The 21,998-nt window shown below is 43.8% G+C and overlaps 1 protein-coding gene across 3 annotated transcripts in view; it reads right to left on the bottom strand.

Annotated features, from left to right (window-relative positions):
- The window catches only part of WAC (WW domain containing adaptor with coiled-coil), a gene marked incomplete at its 3' end in the record, with an annotated part of 80,770 nt that extends 60,706 nt beyond the window's left edge, over positions 1-20,064 (bottom strand). For 2 of the 3 annotated variants that reach the window (XM_079701136.1, XM_079701137.1), the window contains exons 1-3: positions 19,836-20,064; positions 19,520-19,556; positions 17,795-17,990 (exon numbers count right to left, since the gene is read on the bottom strand). In XM_079701136.1, the coding sequence (XP_079557262.1) occupies positions 17,795-17,990; positions 19,520-19,556; positions 19,836-19,876 (274 nt within the window). In that variant the 5' untranslated portion in view covers positions 19,877-20,064. Of the gene's footprint in view, positions 1-17,794; positions 18,009-19,519; positions 19,557-19,835 lie in introns of all 3 variants that reach the window. The other variant, XM_079701135.1, reaches the window with a different exon arrangement.
- Positions 20,065-21,998: the final 1,934 nt, after the last annotated feature.

Below are 21,998 nucleotides of genomic sequence, written 5' to 3'. Positions count from 1 at the left end.
GGATACTTCACCTACACCTCAATGCTTATTCCATGACACAGTTAACCTAACACAGCATTACAAAAACATACTAACCCATGCTATATTATTTTCATTTTGAAAAATTCATTTTCACCAAAAACAAATCACCAAATTTAAGTATTAACATGTACACTCTACTTACATACTTTAAACTTAAAAGACCAGTAATGACTCTTCCCTTAACCTTAAATGGCGCTCTATATGATTTCATGACACCTTTGTTTTATAATTTTGTAAGTATTTCATCTATTAAGTAAAAACCAGAAAAGACTGTATGTTCAAAAGAACATACACTAGAATACATAGAACAAAGAATACAAAGAATACACAAGAATTTGAAATATGAAATTATTATTTCTTTCCTTTTTAAAAGTAAATCCACCAGAAAATGGTATTTGACCAATAGAGTAAGTTTAAAATATTTAATACTCAGCATCTTGAGAGTCAAAATGATTATTTCCCGACAAAGCAAAAAAATGAATACTGTATTTAGTGGGCAACTTAAGACTTAAATTGGAAGCTGTACTGACAAGGTCACAAACTAAATCACTTTTTTACATAAAAATGATTTTTAAAGTATATACCATACAGTGAAAACTTCAGGGCTTCTGTTTATAATAGTCTTGAAAAGTCTCGGCCTTATTTCTCAACTAAAACTTCATGAAGGCAGAGGAAACCATCATGCTGTTCTATCCTTCTCCATATACAGCGATGAAAATACTACACGAACACTGGAGAGAAATATTCCAAAGGTTCCCCCACACACACACACAAAAGCCATACATGCTACACTTGTGGCAGGGAGAGAGCTTTGGTTACCATGCAACGGCAGGACAGACACACAGCAAACATCTGAAAGCACAAAGTAAAGCACAAAAATTCAGAAGGTTCTCCTGCACACATTTCAAGCCATTTATTTGGAAAGGACCTTGGAGATTATCAAATTCAACCTTGTTTAAAAAAGGGGAAGGAAAAAGAAAGCAGTCAAAAAATTACATGATTTGCCCATAGTCAAAAAGCTAAGAACCAGCAAACAAAAACTACAACATCCAGACCTCAAGACTGGTGCTCTTTCACCTTACAATTTTCTCACCTAATCTTTGTTACCAAGTTAACAATGCTCTCTCTCTCCTAACATCATGCCATCCTAAAAGATACATATATCCAAACCCAGAAAAAGGAACTTCCTTACAATTAGAATCCAGTCAATATTCAAAGAGTTCTGGCTCTATGATTCAACGTTTTCTTTTTTTTACGTTTCAAATTTTACTTGGTAGTAGTTCTTTAACACGATGCTTTGACATGTGTATTAAAAACCCAAATGCCACCCAATAAGCGTCTTCTGAAATAACACTGCAGAACACAAAACAGAAGGTCCCCATATGCTTCCTGGCTTTCCTCCACTGACAGCAGTCTTAGTGATACTGAAAGGTTACATAGAGGGAATATCTAGTATGTCCAAGAAGAGACGGCTAACAAACCCAACTTAGGTACCACTCTGACCAACAAGCCTGATTTTCTCCACCTGACAGAGGAGAAAGCATGATGATACACTATTCCTACATCGCAAAAATAAATTAGTGCTTTTAAGCCAGAAGACAGCTTTTTAAAAACCACACATATCCTTAATAAACATTGAGAGAAAAAATTGGAAAGGTGATAAATTATGTGATGATCTTTAAAAAGATAATAGGGCTTCCCTGGTGGCGCAGTGGTTGCGAGTCCGCCTGCCGATGCAGGGGACACGGGTTCGTGCCCCGGTCTGGGAAGATCCCACATGCCGCGGAGCGGCTGGGCCCGTGAGCCATGGCCGCTGAGCCTGCGCGTCCGGAGCCTGTGCTCCGCAACGGGAGAGGCCACAGCAGTGAGAGGCCCGCGTACCGAAAAAAAAAAAAAAAAAAACTGCCTATTTAGGGCCTCCCTGGTGGCGCAGTGGTTGAGAGTCCGCCTGCCGATGCAGGGGATACGGGTTCGTGCCCCGGTCTGGGAGGATCCCATATGCCGCGGAGCGGCTGGGCCCGTGAGCCATGGCTGCTGAGCCTGCGCATCCGGAGCCTGTGCTCCGCAACGGGAGAGGCCACAACAGTGAGAGGCCCGCATACCACAAAAAAAAAAAAAAAAGATAATAAACATTAGAACACACACATATCCTTAATAAACATTGAGAGAAAAAATTGGAAAGGTGATAAATTATGTGATGATCTTTAAAAAGATAATAAACATTAGAATACACACATACAGAACAGTAGACAGGAGCCTTTAAAGCACTCACCTTAAGGAGTCTCCAATGATGGAAACTTACACGCACTTAAGTACTCCTCCTCTGAGAGCCTACAGTACATGCACTCAAATATCTGAGGCCAATTCTTTAATCACTGAAGATGTGTTTGACTATTAAAAATAACTAATAATTCAGTGAAAATACTGGTAACTAAGGTAGGAGAAAAGTTGGCTAATATTGTTTGGTTAACACTGTTTCAGATCAAAAACAAAATGGGACTTAAGAGAAATTAAGATTGATATGTTACTATGGCTCTTGATTTTCAACAAGATGTGAATTCAACCCCAAAAGATTTCAACCGAGCCACTGCTGGACTGAAATAGTCTATGTTCTTTAAATGAGTTTACTTTTAAAAGTCATAATTTTACTGTCAAAATTTTACTGTCAAGAGCCAAAGTATGCTATGTTATAGTTGTATTCTTTTTTTTGCTGATAAAAAATGATCTCAACATTTTAGTCACTTTTAGGAATAAAATCACAACACAATGAATCACTAATTAAAAATAATTAGAGCAGTAATTCTCAAGGGTGAAAGAAATGGAGCACCACATGTGAGAATTTCTGGGAAATTCTCAATTTCAGCAAGCTTGAAAAACCTTATTGAATATTCAAATACAAGGAAATTTGGGGGAAAAAAAGACCAACAACCAAAAAAAAAAAAAAACCCCCCACAAAACAACAAAAACTCACCTTATTGTCCTGCCTAAATATATCACAGAAAGTACAACTGTAAGATCTCCTTAAATAGTGGGTGGTGCATGAATTTAAAAGGATTTGAGAAACGATTTACAAAAGGAACAGTAAAAAAAAATTAGTAAAGAGTCTGTAAAGTTTTAAATGTCATTATTCAAATTAAATATAGTATATTGTAGTTTATCATAAGGCAACTGATAGCAGTCTAACTATCAAGGTGACTTAAAAGAACTGGTAGGGCTTCCCTGGTGGCGCAGTGGTTGAGAGTCCGCCTGCCAATGCAGGGGACACGGGTTCGTGCCCCGGTCCGGGAGGATCCCACATGCCGCGGAGCGAGCCATGGCCGCTGAGCATGGGCGTCCGGAGCCTGTGCTCCGCAACGGGAGAGGCCACAACAGTGAGAGGCCCGCGTACGGCAAAAAAAAAAAAAAAAAAAAAAAAAAAAAAAAAAAGGACTGGTAATAATGTGTTGGAATTAACATACCAATTACTATACACAATTTTAAAAAAAGTTTATTTAGATAGTTTCCTGAAAATGTGAATAAACTGCTTGCTTCCTTCACTAACAGTAAAAAAGCAACTTCAATCCAACCTAAGAATTCTAGACTAGTAAATGCACCTGAAAACTCTCCGAGGTTTACTACCACTCACCCGTTTCTCACATGTACTAGATATGTAAAATGGCATGTAAGTTTAACAGTACCTAGCACCTACATTTATATGCCAAGCTCTGATACAATTAAAATTAAAACACAGTCTCTGCCTTCTAGGAGCTTAGAGTAGGCAAACCACATATGTGGACAATTACAATTCACTGGACAGGAACTGTAAGAGAAATAGGTCCAAGGAAGGCTTCATACAATAAAAGAACTGGGATCCTGAAGGATTAAGAGGTTTGCCAAGAAAAACACGGTGGGGTAGGAGTAGTGAGAGGACAGTTTTGGCTGTGAAAAACACACACAAGGGGGAGAAAGGTATCTGATATTCTAGGGCTGGGCAAGTAGTTTCTACACGACTGTAGTAGAGAGAAAGGAGAGGAGGGGCTGAGAAAAGTTTGGGCTCTTGGCCACGGTGACTCGGAAGCTTTTCAATTCTTCAAATTTTCTAGCTATGGTTTTTGTTTTGTTTTGTTTTGTTTTTGCGGTACACGGGCCTCTCACTGTTGTGGCCTCTCCCGTTGCGGAGCACAGGTTCCAGACGCGCAGGCTCAGCGGCCATGGCTCACGGGCCCAGCTGCTCCGCGGCACGTGGGATCCTCCCAGACCGGGGCACGAACCCGCGTCCCCTGCATCGGCAGGCGGACTCTCAACCACTGCACCACCAGGGAAGCCCTCTAGCTATGTTTACAAGCAGAAACTCTATTCTGAGATGCCAACTTTCCAGCGTGAACATAACTGCAGTTTCTTTTCACCTCAGTGTCTCCTACGTATACCAGGCAGGAAGACCACCCAGGTAGGCATATGAGGAAGCAGGGAGCAAAACTCCCAGATCTGCACAGTCATGTGGCTCGTATGTAACGTGCTTAGATTTAGAGCCTCCACGAGGTCTAGGATTCCTCCTAAACACAGGAGGAAAGGAAAGGAAAAGGAATCAAGGATAACTTCCCAAGTATTAACCAAGACAGAGAATACTCAAGTTAGGAACGTCCCATGAAACATGCCTAATGACCAAAAGGTATGGGGATCCAGAAATCCAAGGAGAAGATGCACAGCAAGGACAGAACAATGCAGAAAACACTAACGAGTCAGTGCAGACCAATGAAACTCAGAGCTCAGGACGAGCTTGTAACAGCAGCATGGAAAGCAAAGACAGCGTAATGAAGAATCAAAAAACTACCGATAAGGAGGGAGAAATCACTTCAAAGGACTCAAGTAAAAGAACGACTGGAAGGTTTTCAGTGGACTTGGCAACCAAGAGATTACTAGCAACTGCGAAAAGAGAAATCTCAATATTATAGAAAGAAGACGCCATAACACCAATGGGCTAAATTTAAATTTTAAAACCCTAAAACTTCTTAGTTGCATGAGCCACATTTCAAGCATTCAACAGGCACACGTGGCTAGTGGCTACCATACTGGAGAGCTCAGACACTGAACATTTTCAACTACACAAACGTTCTTTTGGACAGTGGCTACCTAACCTAGACTCTCCTCCCCAAATATGAACGGACAACTTCAAACAGCAAACGTATGAGGAAACCAGTAACATGGAAGAGATAAACCAAACCCAGACAGAAAACTTTCTGAGGACACATATTTGACATGGGAAAAACTAGAATATAATATAAAATCTCAAGAGTATTTCTACTGAATCAGTCATCAAATTACAATAAGTTATTTAAAAATTAAATCATCCAAAATAAAACTTTCAACAGGTGGACAAAATGAACACAGCTTTCACTATAATTATGGCACCAGGAGAACCTGCCATGGGATTCTTCTCCCCAGAGTACAACGTACTCTCATTCAAAAAGTATCCAAACACCTTTTTCTCTCTTTAAGCAAGAGACAAGAACAGAACCAAAACACATCTAACACAAACCCCAAAAGGAGAAGAGTCAGAAACAATTTTTAAAAAAGAGAGGGAGGGCTTCCCTGGTGGCGCAGTGGTTGAGAGTCCGCCTGCCGATGCAGGAGACGCGGGTTCGTGCCCTGGTCCAGGAGGATCCCACATGCCACGGAGTGGCTAGGCCCGTGAGCCATGGTCGCTGAGCCTGTGTGTCCGGAGCCTGTGCTCCTCAACGGGAGAGGCCACAACAGTGAGAGGCCCGCGTACCGCAAGTAAATAAATAAATAAATAAAATAATAATAAGTGAAATCAACTATGATATTGGAAAACTTTCTCACCTGTCAAAAAACAGATCAAGTAAACATTAAGAATAAAAGGATTTCTATTACACAGTAACGTATGACAGAATTAAAGAACTTGATCTAAACAGTTCTTTGTACCAAAGAGAAAAATACATTATTTTCAAACACCTCAAAAATATGTGCTGTAATTAAAGTATTCTGAGATAACGAGAAAAAAATCTTAATTCCAAAAGGCCAATAAAATTAGAATAACAAAAACCCAAATAATAATTTTTAAAATACCAATTTACAACATTCATTTAGAAATTTGGAGACACTTCTAAATACTCCTGGACTTACAAAAAAAAAAAAAAAAAAGGGAAAATCAAAACTGAAATCACCTTTAGGCCTGAATTAAAATGAAATCACTCTATAACTCTACATTAAAATCTATGTAATATGACCAAAGCAGCAAAGTTCAGAAAATTTACATGTCAATCCATTCTACATTATCAAAGTAGGAACCAGAAGTTTCTATATTAGTGAAATTTTGATACGGTTCCCAAACAAGATTGTAAGAGCAATAAAGAGGTCACCCAATGACAAATACATGTCCAAACCTATCTATCTAGATTTGACACCAGAAATCTGTTTTTCCCTCAAAATATGCATATCAACTGCAATCCTCTTTAAATTCTACTTCTACCATCTTAGTCCAAATCCTCATCACCTCAAATCTATAGTACAACAAGCAGTGCTAACAATACACGGCTTTATATAATCAAAGGTTGGCTAATGTGCCCCACATCGGCACACAAAAGGACAACCTCAAAGCCCAACTGTACAGCGTGCCCATGTGCAAGGACACAAGGGGAAGTCGTGAATAGTGTGTCATCCCGAGCTAATCACGACATGGTGCCCGCAAAAGTCCAACTCAACAGCAAGCAGGAAGACCCCACCAGTAGTTCTCCTGCTCTAAGGAGACCTTACTTAATGAAAACGAAAATCAACTAATACATAAACTAAACAGTAATTCCCTATCTCTGCACTAAAAATAACAGTTTGACATTTAAATACTAAAGTGAGTGCTACATTTTAAAACCTGTTCTTCCCAAGAATCAAGAACACCCCTAAATTATGAGAGTCAGTATCAGGGACTCACCCAACTCCTTGTCAAGGTAATAATAAAACAATCTAGCCCAAATCAAATTGACGAGGGAATCCGGAGGGACCGAGTGCCTTGGGTCTACTTCTGCAAAATAATCAACACTGACATTTAAGTTACGTTACAAAGGAACTACCATAATTACACAAAAATACAAAACTGAGGCTGGTCTACAGCTTTAGACACTACAGCCTTGTGACTTAACCCTTAAGAATATTCTTTATAACTTAAATGTCCCATGATAAATGAGACTCACCTCTATGCATAGAGTATTAAATATGAATACTTTAAAACACTGATAGGAGCCAACAGGCAGCAGGAACACATCGTCACAGAAAAGGCTGTGGGACAGGAGAGAACACCACTTCTAACAGCCTATCTTACTGTGTTCCAACTCCCATGTTTTCCCCAGGGCTTCAATAAATGTTTTCATAAACCACCAGCACATACTTTTATGAAGCTGGAAGAGGCTGGAAACTTATTCTTCACAAATGCATTATTAAATGCAGAAATATTTACCATGATCTTCTCATCTGAGCCAAAATATTCCAAAATAACATCTTTTACTCGTATTGCTTTTTGGCTACCACAAAGGACTAGTTCTACGGGTACAGTACAGGTCAAAACCCTTCAGAAGATGCCAACACAATGCCATGCTCTTCGGGCACACCGCCATACAATTCAGAAGTAATCAGAGATTAAACCAAAAGACTAGCACTATCTAAATACATCAAACACGCTCATCCTAAGTTTCCTTCAAAATGCAATTATAGTTGACCCTTGACCAACACAGGTTGGAATTGCATTGGTCCACTTACAGGCAGATTTCTTCCCCAATATACACATTTCACAGCACTACACGAGCTGAAGTTAGTTGAATCTGAAGCGCAGAACGGCGGGTAAGGATGCTTGACTGTAAAGTCATACACAGAACGGCGACGGGGGAGGGGGCTGGCTGGCACCCTAACCCCACATCGTCCGACGGCCCGCTCCACTCCTCAGGGCCAACTGCAGGGAGACGGTTTGCTAGCACCTGAGGTCGGCCTGAGCGCGCCAACTCGGGTCAAGGCCCTGTGTGCCGAAGAAACAAAAACCAAATGAAGCCTAGCACTGGGCTGTCTCAGGAAAGCCGGACTGCACGGGAATGGGGGTGTGTGTGCCAGAAACACTTGATCTAAGTAAGAGCGGCAGCTTCAGATACGGCCCAAACGTGTCCTGCTGGCCTGGCCAGCTGCTAACACTGGTTAAAAACTCCTCTCCTTCCCAGCATTAGTTCTACTCTGGAGCAATGGCTATTACGTTAGATGCCACAGGATGCTAACTGAGCTATTTAATGCGTAACTGTATACAAATTATACTATTATCTGTGCATCAGAAAAGAAGGTGACAGAGAAGAAAGTTCTCTGAAACTCAAGAAAGCACACAGTATGATCTGGCAAACCACCACTCTGACTTCTAGACCCCTAACAAGAAAATTCACACCCCTTCATGTCCATCTCAGCACTCCTCCTCTTGTGCGTACTCCCCCTAGGTCTACAGTCTGCATGCTTCATTTAAAAATTCAGTTTTCTAGTCTCCCCTCCCCACCCGCCCCCCACTGCTCTGACTGATGATAATTCAGATGGAGTCAGGAACTTGTAGCTCTAAAAGCTTCCTAGGTGATTTGAATAGACAGCCAAATTTGGGATAATTTCCCGAAATGTGTGTTTTGGTTTACCCGTCCATCAATCCTAAAAACCTCTCCACTGCAGAGCTCTGGATGAGCAGGTAACAAGCTAGCATGGCCCTGCAGCCCCTTCACGTAACTCTCACCGATCAGACTTCTCACCTGGCAAGTGAAATACCCAGGATGGTCCTTCCTAAGGAAGAAGGAAGAAAGAAGCAGTAGCTTGAGACTGGGGCTGCTGGTCTGACACCAACTCCTCATCAGTCACAGGAATAAGAATAAACATAATAATGTACGATGTCACAGGCTGAGCACTTGGCTAGATGCTTCACAATTGTTCCAAGGTTTGTAATTTTCATTCAACCCCACAACAATCCTAGGGAGTGGACACAAAAACACAGAGCGAGTGACATGCCTGAAGTCAGCACCCAGCTACACGTTTTCAGCGACTGGACTAAAACACAAACCTAACTGAAAGATGGCTCCACCCACTGGTTAAGGGTAAGAGGTAAGTATTCACATTCTCTGAGCACTAACTAAAAGTATGCCTGGTCAGTCCTCTCAGATTGATACTGCCAACACCAAGTGTCTACTGAATCCACTGTGAAAATATACTAAAGATGAGGCAAATAACCCCATAATATGAAACCATTTTTAATAAAAACTGCAAAGGCTATGTATAGGATCCTTCTCATATGTTATGGCACAAAAATAAGTCCTATGAAAATTACCGACAGGATCTGAGGCGATTTCATTTTCCCCCTTCTCTACATTTTCTAGTTTTTCTATAATAAATTCGTATTAACAAAGAAAAATTGTAGTACAAGCAGCACTATACTGTTCAAGGGCCCATTAACTCCAACCCTGCCTGGCATAAAGATGCTGTTTCAGAAATCAAGCGGATAAAAAATTTCTTTAGAAAAACAAGAAAACGTGTTAAGCTAAATAGGTCAACAGGGTGATCATATCCTCCAGAACTGTACTGTCCAATTCAGTAGCCACTAACCACATGTGGCAAGTAGGCACAGGAAATGTGGCCAGTCCCAACTGAAATATGCTATAAGCGTAAAATACCAGATTTCAAAGACTTTGCCCAAAAAAAGGATTATAAAAAAAAATCTTAATAGTTTTTAAAACATCCAGTGCATGCTGAAATGAGAATATTTTGGATACGTCAGGTTATATAAAATATACTAAAGCTCACTTCTACTTCAATGGCGCTACTAGAAAACTCACCTTTGTGGCTCACTTTGTTTCTACTGGGCAGTGCTGCTCTAAGACCCTGTCACTCCCGTGCAGCCAACAACATGGCAACATCTGGGATCTTGTTAAGAAGGCAGACCCTCGGGCCCTACCCCAGAACTGCTGAACTAGAAAGTGCATTTCAGCAAGATCCCCAGATGCTCAGCATACACAAGCACGTTTGAGGAGCCCTATTCCAGAAAACCAGTTTCATTTCCCTTTCAATCTTAACAATCCCAATAGTGTTTCATCCACCCATTTACTAAAACCTGCCAAGGTGTCAGGCACTGTTCCAGGCAACAGGGATACAAGGGGATAAAATCACCCACAAATTTACTCCCTGTTCTGGTGGAGGATGTTCCAGAGGACAAGCAAAACTGTCAGTCCTGCTATAACACTCTTTTTCAAAAAATGCAAATTTGTTTGAGCACTATTGGTTTATCAGGAAACTACCTGAGCATGACACAAGATTTCCCCACTTACCTACAAGCAACTTCACCTGGGAGAAACACGAGCTGCACCCAGCTGGACCAAGCTACACGGGGATTCACGGCACAGACAGAGACACCTCTAATACCTGCCAGCTACCCCAGCTCAGCGTCCGAGTCACGGGTCACATCCATTCACAGTCAGTGACAATGTTCAAAGGGTTATTTCAGATAACCCTCCTTCCATCACTTCACAGTAACTCACAAACTGCAGCCCTTCCACAAGCTGCTAACTTCAGGTCTTCGTCAAAGTAAAATGCCGTATCTACTGCATTGTTAGTGTACTCCATGACCGTTTAACAAAGTTGTGCAAGATCTTCGCAAGGCTCCCCCTCTTCCTAACATGCTGCCGACAGTGTTCTTGGAGTCCTGTGCCCCACCCACGTCCCCCCCATAAACCCTGGGGTGCACTCTGCACGGCAACTTCCAGGAACACGTGCTGTAACACAATGACAAGAAGGCGGTAACATCAGGTCACCTAAGTACAAAGAAGGAACAAAGCAGTGGGAAGGACAGGCGATGATAGGACGGTTGTCTGAGTGACTGGAACGGCAGGTAAGGCCTCTGGGAGAGGGTGGCACTTCAGCGGACACCCTACTGGAGAGACGGCACCAGGGGGACATACAGAAAGATGAACATCCCAGAAACGAGGAGCATAACGTGCAGAGCTCGAGACAAGAACAAACCCGCCGCAGGGCCAGTATGGACAGAGCAGCACAAACGAGGGGAAGAGGCCAAAAAAGTACCCAGACACCAGGTTACACAGGGTTTATTACAGGCCTCGCTAAGTAACACAGTCAAGGGTGGGTCTCGAGCGTGACAGTGATGTAAGCTGTCATTTTAACTGGACTAGTCTGGCTACGTGCTGTGTGAAGCATAAAAGATGTGGGACACCATTCAAGAGGTCCTGCAGAGTCCAGATAGGAGGAGGAGGGAACAACAGTTTTACTTTAAGTACAGACAGTCCCAGACTCACCATGGTTCGACTTAGGATCTGCTGACCTTACAATGGTGTGGAAGCCAACAGGCAGGCAGTGGGAACCACACTTGTAATTGTGAATTCTGCTCTTCTCCCAGGCGAGCGACATGCAGTAGGACAAGCCCTCAGGATCGGAGCTCCCAGTCAGCCACGTGACCAGAAGGCAAACCACCCTTACACTTAGAGCCATTCTGCTTTTCACCCTCAGTACAGCAGTCAGTAAGTTACACACAACATTTAACACTTTACTGTAAAGCAGACTTTGTGTTAGACGATTTTACCCAAAATGATTTTGCTCATTTAAGTGTTCTGAGCACATTTAAGGTAGGTTACACGTATTAAATGCATTTCCAACTTACGGTATTTTCAACTTTTGATGGGTTTATCGAGATGTAACCCCACTGTAAGTCCAGGAAGATCTGTACTAAGTGGTTACAGCTGGAGTACAACTTTAAGGTAGAGATAAGGTTTTATGTGTAGCAAAAAGACTTGCTTTCTACTTTCAACAATTAATAGTAGGCTAAATAATTAGATTATATGTCATCAGTAAAACAGGAATAATCCTGACCAGCCTAATTCAATGGGTTATGGGACCAGGTGAAAAACAATGTAAAAGGGCTTTCAAGATTATGAAGCATCATGTAAATCATAAAAAGGAGAGTCTTCATAGGATATATTTTCAAGCCCTAAATAACTGGTTTTGAAATGACTGACGAACAATATCTCCAGTTTTTAGCACAGGGTCGCAGAAGCAGAGTCCAGGTACAGATGTGGTCCCAGGTACAGAATCTCTACCAAGATACCCCAGCTCATGGCTAGCTCCACTCTTTCCAGCATCAAAACAAAATGGTTCACTACATAAATCAAAACCATTCTGCACAACAGAATAAGACAAACAGAGCCTCAACAGGAAGACAACCTAGAATATATCAATTTTCTGTGAATTATGGACCAGAAATCCTAAGTGTGTTACACCAAGAACTTTAAATACATCTTGCACAACTAAAACAGTTCAACTGAGACTGCCTTAAAAGATCAAAGTAAACCATTCCAAAATATTTGATTGTGAAATTGAAATCCATTATATCATAAATACATAATAACCACCTTTTTAAGAATAACAACAGGTTAAAATGTCATGACTACGAGACAAATGACATGGTATGTGTTCAAACACACACACAAATGTTTAGAGCATGTATCTCCTAAAATTAAGGAATACTGAAGAGTTGAAATATTACAACTGTTTATCCACCAACCCTACTCTGTTCTTCTTGAAATGGAATACCTATTTCCTGTGGTCTTTTTTAACTAACCTATGGAAACCCAATGCAAACCTATCTGCCTACTTTATTACCTTACTATATATACACTGGACCAATAAAAATAGGTAATAGTTATCTATTTTCACTAGACAGAAAAACAATTCAAGTATCAGTATATTTTAGATTCTGTACGAAATTTCCAAGTTGCTCTGAAAACAAGCCTCTGTATACGAGGGCTTAACTTGAGAAAAATGGCTTCTTCCTAGTAAAATTGGCAAGTTTTTCCAATAAAACTTATTTTTAAAAGTACACTAACATGATCATCTGGTCTAGACCCCCCCACACACACACACACACTCAATGCCCTGATGTTGATACCCTACTATAATTCGTTAAGATGTATCCGGAGCATTAAGATACAAGTAAAGTCATCTTTATACTAATTTGTAATACAGTAAACACCCACCAAATAAAGTTCAAATATGCCTGAATGTTTCATCTCCAACAGTGTACACAAGTTACCAGAGTAGAGAGGACTAATTTCTAGACTAATCTGTCACTATGGGTTCCTTTCATAAAAGTAAATCTTCACTCATCTATAAACTGTAATACAGGGATACTATCTGTACTATCTACCTTCCAAGGTCAATGAGGATCAAATGAGACTGTTCATTTTTTTTTTTTTTTTTGCGGTATGCGGGCCTCTCACTGTTGTGGCCTCTCCCGTTGCGGAGCACAGGCTCCGGACGCGCAGGCTCAGCGGCCATGGCTCACGGGCCCAGCCGCTCCGCGGCATGTGGGATCTTCCCGCACCGGGGCACGAACCCGTGTCCCCTGCATCGGCAGGCGGACTCTCAACCACTGCGCCACCAGGGAAGCCCGAGACTGTTCATTTTTATAGTACTTTCTAACATTACAAACGCACAGCATATTTTGCTTTATTCCAAATGTAAAGTTATATGAATAACTGTAAGACCATACTGTGCAATTATCAGTCTATTATTTAATGGGAACATACTAAAACATTACTAAATTATACTTTAAAAAGTATAAAAACACCAATTATCCCCAACTACTCCCTACTGAACAATTCCTTCAAATGTTACAGTAACTGTCATTTGACAATTGTATTAAATACATTTCCAAATTTCTCCGGATATAGCTAAATGACAAAATATAAATAAATAAAAGCTTTCATTATGCAGCTAAAAACTTTAAAATCTTTAGAAATGTAACCACTAAGGGCAATTTTTCCTTTGTACTCAAAGGTATTTGAATGCTAACTAAAAAGCTATGCAAGATCACTGCTAAGTCCCACAAATCAGGGAACCGATAAAGAATATTTTTCAATTAACCAATTGAGCTAAGTTATCTCCCCCCAAAAGATGTTTCTAACAAGTATGTTTCTGACAGTTAATTCTTAGAGGGATGATGAGAAAAATGGGACAACCCCCAAGAGGCTGAAGTTTTGTGGAACAGCTTTACAGAATCCTTGAAAAGATATCCTTCATTCCTAAACTCATTTGTACTATCAACATTCTTAAAGTTACTTGGTAAAATTATCCTCAGAACTAGTTTCGTTAAAGAAAAACATACTTTAACGAAATGGAAAGAGTTTTAGAATTCCACAGAAGTACAAGTTCAACCAGTATTGTACTGTCATACTTCTGAGGTGGGGGAATGTCAGCTGCACCTTTAAAGACATGTCTAAGCTATAAAAACAAATCCAGTGTACCTTAAGATTCTTGTTTTTGGTTATTTTTAAACAAAAGATATTTTGCAGACAGATCAGGGGATATATAAAAATAACTTATTCCACCAAGTTAAACAACCTTCTAGGTAAGTTGTAATGTCACATAATTTCCCTTAATTACGACAGATAATCTACATTCCCTTTCATAAATCCTACGGGATAAAAACCTCTAATTCTTTTAACTGCACATACTAAGCTGGAATAAATCCTTTTTAGCTGCAGATTTCTGAGAGTGACGATCCTCCTCAATCCCTGCTTTCTGATTTATGATATACCTTAAAGTCATTTTATATATTACTCTGAATTGTCACTTTTCAAGGAAATCCAAGGTGCCATGGAAGAAATCTAGTGAATTACTGAAAGAAAAATATGCTGTGATGTGGACAGATGCCAGTAAAGCCCCATTTTGGGGGGGGGAGGATACACACATCCTTAAACTAGGTACTTATAAAAATTATTAGATTTTTTAAATCCTAAAATAAATATCAATTTGAAATTAGTTAAATAAATATAGTAACCGGTTCTTACATTAAGTTGTTACTTACAAATGGTGAGTGCACAGATAATCCAACTCACTTGCATTTCACTTTGGATAATGATTTTGACTGTTATGTGGACACTTATCTAAATATATTTGAATTCATTTTTTTTTTTTTTGCAGTACGCGGGCCTCTCTCTCTCTCACTGTTGTGGCCTCTCCCGCTGCGGAGCACAGGCTCCGGACACGCAGGCTCAGCGGCCATGGCTCACGGCCCAGCCGCTCCGCGGTATGTGGGATCTTCCCGGACCGGGGCACAAAGCCGCGTCCCCTGCATCGGCAGGCAGACTCTCAACCACTGCGCCACCAGGGAAGCCCTGAATTCATATTTATTTAAAGATAAAAATCTCAGGGAATAAAAATGCCTGTAATAAAACTACATATTCCCTTTAAAATCTGTTTCAAACTCTCATTAGCAAGGAAAAAAAAAACACACCTGGAGTCCAAGTATAATGACTAAATATATCAGTGTTAACTGAGGGAAGAATCACCATTTCACATCTTTAAAACACAGAATTAGGGCTTCCTTGGTGGCACAGTGGTTGAGAGTCCGCCTGCCGATGCAGGGGACACGGGTTCGTGCCCCGGTCCGGGAAGATCCCACATGCCGCGGAGCAGCTGGGCCCGTGAGCCATGGCCGCTGAGCCTGCGCGTCCGGAGCCTGTGCTCCGCGACGGGAGAGGCCACAGCAGTGAGAGGCCCGCGTACCGCAAAAAAAACAAAAAACAAAAAACACAGAATTAACATCAAAGATGCACTCTGAGCTCAAGAATGTAGATCTGATTTTATGATATTCATTATTATTCCTACCTAGTGTGAAGTAATATGGTAGCCAGGTATATGAGAGACGATACAGTCAGGGATGAAGTTAGTATTAGTTAAAAGGCTCCAGAGAAAGAAGAGCAAACAGCTAAAGAAGCAAATCAGAAAGTGGGGTTTAACTGAGCAAGTGACTAGATCAGAAAAATAAGTTTCTTTACAAATGGAGCTAAAGAACCATCAGCAAGCAGATACAAATAAAAAGGAAACTAAAAGCAAACAAGAAATATCTGGACTACACACAGGAAGGAAAACTAAAATCAAAATGAAGAAAGAAAAAGTACAGAAAAAGCAAGCAGCTAGACCACCACCACCAGCACTCCAGAGTCAGCGCCTTTTAAGAATAGCTTCAAGGCCAGGATCACATCTTAGCATTACTTCCAGGAATACCACACAACTGCTGACACACAGCAGATGCCCAATGTTTGCTGAATGAATGAGCAACAAAATGTTCTTGGGATTATTTCACCTGTAAAAGAATTTACCAGGCATGGTTCACTGTAAATGTATGAAAGCATTTAAAGAAGTTTCCTAGAGTACTTAAAATGACCTCCTTCCTGGATCTGGGGATACATGACACATTAACCAGATCATAATCACTAAAAGAGAACCTGGGATACTTATCCATAAGGAGATGAGGTGCCACATCCTATTTAGTCACAGTCACTAAAATTTTAAAGGTAAAGCAAAATACAGTGCAAACAGTACTGCCTTCTAAGAGCTAACATTTGAAATGAAATCCACTACAGAAGAGTGGTTGGTAATAGAATCATCTTGACTACACATACACTATGAAAATTTACCCACAAAATTAAAAACGTTAATAGTTTAAGTAAGTCTGTCCAAGAACTTGTAACGCTAAATAACCAAACCCATCTGCTGTTACTTACAAACAAATATATAGGTTATCTGTGTAAGTAGCACAAAGCTATACTATATTTAATGGAGAACTATATTCCCCTCCTGTTCAATAACCATCCAAATATTCCATCTCAATGCAATCGTCTGATCATTATTAACTTCCTCAACCCAGTAATTATATACAGAGGAGGCCAATGTTTCTCTATATCTCATCGTACTGAGTATAGCTGACTTCTACCCTAGGAGGCAAAAAAGAGAACCAAAAGATGCAGGATTTTTTTTTTTTAAGCAAAATATTGAGAAGCTAGTTGAAAATCAGACAGAAAGCCATGTGAGACTCTACCGAGTTTCCTTAGAAGTTTATAAAAGCACAATCAATAGGGTATATTTATTTCAAACACATTATCTATTAAGCAATTTAAGATCTTATAGCAGGGAAAAATAGAGATTAACTGCCTCAGCAAAACTGGTTTATCCCTCAATGCATCCTTTAGACATGAAATCTGATTATTTTGGTAAATTCTGGCCACATTAAATCTGAAAACAGTTAAGAGTTTAACTTTTTTTCTCAGCCTTCCACCTACCACAAAGAACTTGAGGCAAAGGAACAGCTGAAGGGTAACACCACTGAGGCTAACTTTTAACAAGGTGAATATGTGAATAAATATAGAAATTACATTAATAAGATCCTAGGAAACAGGAAAAATCTCATTTAAATGTTCACAGCAAAAACTTAAGAAAAATTTTCTGAATCACAAATGATTTTTTTAACCTGTGAACTGTCTCAAAATACCTACTAAATTTTTAAATTCGTACTTTACCATGAGGAGACACGGCTGAACTCCTTAAAAAAAAAAAAAATTCAAGCAGAAACAAGGATCTCAAAATAAACCAAGCCAAATAAACTGAAATCTTTACTTGAAGAGGTGAAAGTTCCTTTCTTGGAAAAACGTCCTGCATTTCCCTCACCATTAATAAAGTACTGGTAGGCTACATTCATAAATGCATTCTCTAATTATCAGCTACTGGAGTCCAGTTTTGGATGCTCAGGTCAGCATCTGTTATCTCTACATCACTTGTTTGGGAATCAAATAAATTAATAAAAATAAAATATTCTGATGACATAACCATACAGTAACGTCTGCAAGCTGGAAACATGACTGACACCTTTTGTTTTATACAGAATTATCATGAAAAACAAACATGTGAAAGTTTCAACAAAAAAGCTACTCACCACCATCCCTCTCTCTAACTCTGTGAATATGCACATTTTTGGCCTTACTGTGACCTGTGCTGTCACTATATTTGTTTTCAGGACTATCAGATCTCCGCAACATTTTATTTGGTGGTGAAGGATCTGCGGCGTCTCGCATTTTTTCATGTCTGTGATCACCGCTACTGGGGTGACTCTTCGATGAATACTTAAGTGCCTGTAAAACATCACCCCCCCAAAAAAGAAGAGAATTAAAACATTGAACTCAACTTTCTGGGTTAGTTGTATTGTAAAACTTCGCATATTAACTTCATTCAGTTTTATGAATTTGTATCAAGAAAATTAAAATTTCCTTTTCCAATTCTGTCTTTAAGTTATTCAGACAAGACCTAAATGACTAAGAGTTACTGTAAGGCTCCTCACACAAATCAAAATACCACGTTCAAAAAAAAAAAAGATCCACTCCACTAATTATCTTGTAAATACAAGAAATCAGACACTTTGGTAAATTAACTCAATAAATTTTTCTTGGAATTAGAAAGTTTAATCTAAAGGAGAGTACTACCGTCATCCCGTTTCTGCTCTGCAACCGCTAGGCTAGACACAAAATATAAGCAAGCATGCACAGGTTCCTGCAATCCAACAAAACAAAAGCATCACTTTCTCCAATTCTTGGATTCACGCATGTAAAGCATTTGAGACCTGACTTCACTGCTCTTGCAGGTGCGGGAAATAATTTTAAGAGGCATAAAGAAACGCTGGCTGATATTTACCTATCACGGCGGAACTTAATGGAACTCCCTCGAATAACGTATCTGAGACAACCACGACATGGCAGTCTTTCAAAGTGCATCATCAATTATGCTTTGGAGGGCCCGGCTCAACAGGGTTTGACCTCTGACTTATGCAAACTAATGAACACTGTTTTGCACATCAGGGGACCTAGGGTTTTTAACTTGGGCTTTTAACAAATCATGCTGGCCAGTAACACTACCGTCAGCTTAGAAACCTGCTCTCCTACCCGGTAAGGGATCAGACTCAGAAAGTATTTCCTTCTAGTGTCATCTGAGCGCTGCCAACCATGTCTGAGACCCGCCCCACCGCCGGAACCAGGGGCCACTTCTACCAGGACTTTTTTTTTTTTTTTTTAATTACAGGTTTACGTGCAGCCGCCACAGGCACACACTAGAAGCACCTTCCTTACTTAGAGTGGCTGCCCCAGCACCCAAAGACCTCAACTCCGGCAGGAACAAAAGCGCCATCTTCCACTAGCAATGCACTTAGCCGCCCCGAAAACAAACTGCGAAGGGAGAGCGCTCCACCGCGCGCCCAGGAGTCGCAAACCCCTCGGCGGCCTCACCCCGGCCTCGCGTCTACTCTGGACACCTTTCCGGCAACTTCCTGTCGCCCCGCTACAAAGGAGTGTGGCTCCAGAGGCCCCCGCGCCTCGCCCCACCGAGTCCTCCCGCCCAGAGGCCCGAGTCCGGCCCCGCCCGGCCGAGAAGGGCTCCGCTCGCCACGCGGAGCTGCGCTTCCTCCAGTCACCTGTCAAGATGAGCGCCCACACCTCGCCGGCGAGCGCCGCGGGGGCCGAGCGCAGGCTGCGGGCGCCGCGGAGCCTTGGCCCCGAAGGGCCTGCAGCGGCTCGCGAAGCCTGCGCTCGAGTAGCGGCTCCTCCCTCCCCGCCGGCCCCGCCGCCCCGCCGGCCCTGCCGGCCCCTCCGGCCCGCGCCCGGCCCGCGGGTACCTGGTAAGGCTGCGCGTCCCCCCGCCGGTCGTGACAGCTGGAAAACAGGAAGAGAGGCGGCCTGAGGCCGGGGGCCCCAGCGCCCCCCCCCCGCGGAGCCCGCGGAGCCCGCCCGCGCGCACACGCACACTGGCGCCCGCCGCCGCCCGCCGCCCGCCCGCCCGCGCGGCCGCTCCCCCTCCCGCGCGGCCGCTCCCCCTCCCGGCTGCTCCGGATCAGGGTTAACAACAAAAATGGCGGCGCGGCCGGCCCAGATAAGGAGCAGCCGCCCCCCCGCCGCCCGCCCCGCCGCCCCCAAAACGAAAAGACGATTTACCCATCACTGAGTCTCTGCTGTTTCCTCGCATACATTACCATCAATGCCCGGCCTGTGAGCGTGTGTCGGGGACGGGGAGCGGCCGCGGAGCCGGGCGGCGGGCGGGCGCGCAGGCGGCGGGCGGTGCAGGGCCCGGCGCGCCCTCGGCGACGCTCAGCACCTCCCCGTCACTGGCGCCGGCGCTCCCGGGCCATCCCCTCCGTCCGCACCACGCTCACGCTCAGCTCGGCTCGGCTCGGCTCAGGCCGGGCAGCGGCGAACCGGGGAAGGGGGCACCAAGACGCGTCCGGCTCGGCCCCGCGCGCAGCGACTGCCTCCTCCGCTTTCACCTCCCCTCCTCCCCCCGCCGCCGCCGCCGCCGGGTCCTCCTCCGCCGCCGCCTCCTCCTCCTCCTCCTGCCGCCGCCGCCGCCGCTGGTGCCGCCGCTGCCGCTCCACCAACTACATCCGGGCAACTCGGCCGCTGCGGCCTTCGGAAACCCTCGGCACTTTCCGCCGCGCCCCTCCTCTCCCACCCTCGCGCGCTCCGGAACGCCGCCTTCGGCAAACCTCGGCTTTCCGCGGCCCTCCTCTTCCTCCGCGGCCTGGCTCGCCTCCTCGCGACCCGTCCACTCTTTCCGGTTGCCGCTGCGGGCTCGCACGCGCGCGTCCGGCCGCCGCCCTTCCACTTTAGGGGTAGTCCGGCTCGGGGAGCCGCCCGAGGCTGGTCCCGGGGGCCCCGGGGCGCGCGGGGCGGGCGGCGCCTTCGGGAAGAGGCCGGTGGGGAGCGCGAGGAGCCATCGCGGACTTAATAAGGGCGGCTGCGCTGCTGCGCGTGCGCCCGGCGGCGCGGGGCGGGGAGGCGTCCCGGAGGAGCGCGCGGGCCGCCGCCCCCGCCCCTGCGGGCTCCGGCCGGGAAGCCCCTGGTTGGGCGGCGGGCGGACGCTGGCCCAGGCGCCCGCTCGGCGCGCGGGGACGCGAGCTGCCCCGGAGGCCCGCTCTTCAGAGCCGGACCCGGGGCCTGCGCGGCGGCCTGGGGCGGGCAGGGCGCGCCGCTGGGCCGTCGGTGTCTTAGAAGTAAGTTACCGCCGGAAGCGCGGGGCGAGAGCGGCGTGCGTTCCGGGTCACTGCGCGGAGCGCCCGTAGCCCGTGGGCCTGCGCCCCTCGGGTAGGGGGTCCGCGGGGGAAGAGCGAGCGCCGCTCGGGTCGCTGATTGGAAACGCGCGATGCGCCTGCATGCGTTGGGGAGGAGGGACCTTGGAAAAAGTGTTGTTTACTGTTTTCCACCCCTAGCCGCGCCCTCCCCTCTGTCTCCTTTCTTCGTTTCCCATTTTTCTCTCTTCTGGCTCCTCTTTGCTCACGTGCGGTCGCTTGGAGATTCTGCATGTGAATGGAGGCCTGGGGAGTGCTAAGAGAGACGCTGTCAAGGGAATTTGGTAGCGCGCTCCAGGCACGTTGGGAGGGAGAAAATCAACTCTGTTCCCCCTGCTAGGCTTTCCTGGACGGCGGTGGTATCCAGGTGGTTTTATTTCTCCGTCTGTTCTAAACTTCTTGTAAGGCAACACTGAGTGAAGAGAAGTGTAATAAACGTACACTAAACATACAACAGTTTACATGGAAGAAAGAGGTAAGGTAGGAAACAAATCAGAAGAAACAAGGCCCTTCCGAAGAACTGATTTAATTGGTATCCAACCAGTTAATTATGGTTGGTCTAATGAAGAGGTGGAACGATGCGGGGAAGAAGGCCCAGAAATCACAGCTGATGGAAAGAGAAATAAAAAATAATTACGTAGCCTTATTTGTCACATCTACCTGCCAAAAGCTAAGATTATTGCCGTTTGGGAGGACTCGTAAAGTCCACTTAAGGCCCACCGAAGCTGTCAGTAACTAAGAAAAAAACTGCCAGTGACTGAAATGAGGAAAAAAAGAAAAAAACCGGAGTCTTCTAAGTGCGGTTTCTAAACACTTTTGTGACAACTGCTGAGATTGGAAGAGTACAGAAAGTAATACATAAATCTCATGCAGAAACTTTTTGAAAGCTGGCAGCAAAATTTATTACTAATTTCTTGTTTGATTAGATGTCTGCTGAACTTGTTATATACCGTTTGATCAAAAGCAGCAAACCGGTCTGAGACACGCAGCAAACAGCTCTAGGCAGTGTACAGTCGGTCCTCGTTATTTGCAC

Source organism: Hyperoodon ampullatus, assembly GCF_949752795.1.
Source record: "Hyperoodon ampullatus genome assembly, chromosome: 3".
Taxonomy (NCBI): domain Eukaryota; kingdom Metazoa; phylum Chordata; class Mammalia; order Artiodactyla; family Ziphiidae; genus Hyperoodon; species Hyperoodon ampullatus.
Note: the sequence above shows the minus strand (reverse complement) of the source record. Positions and strands in the feature narration are given on the sequence as shown.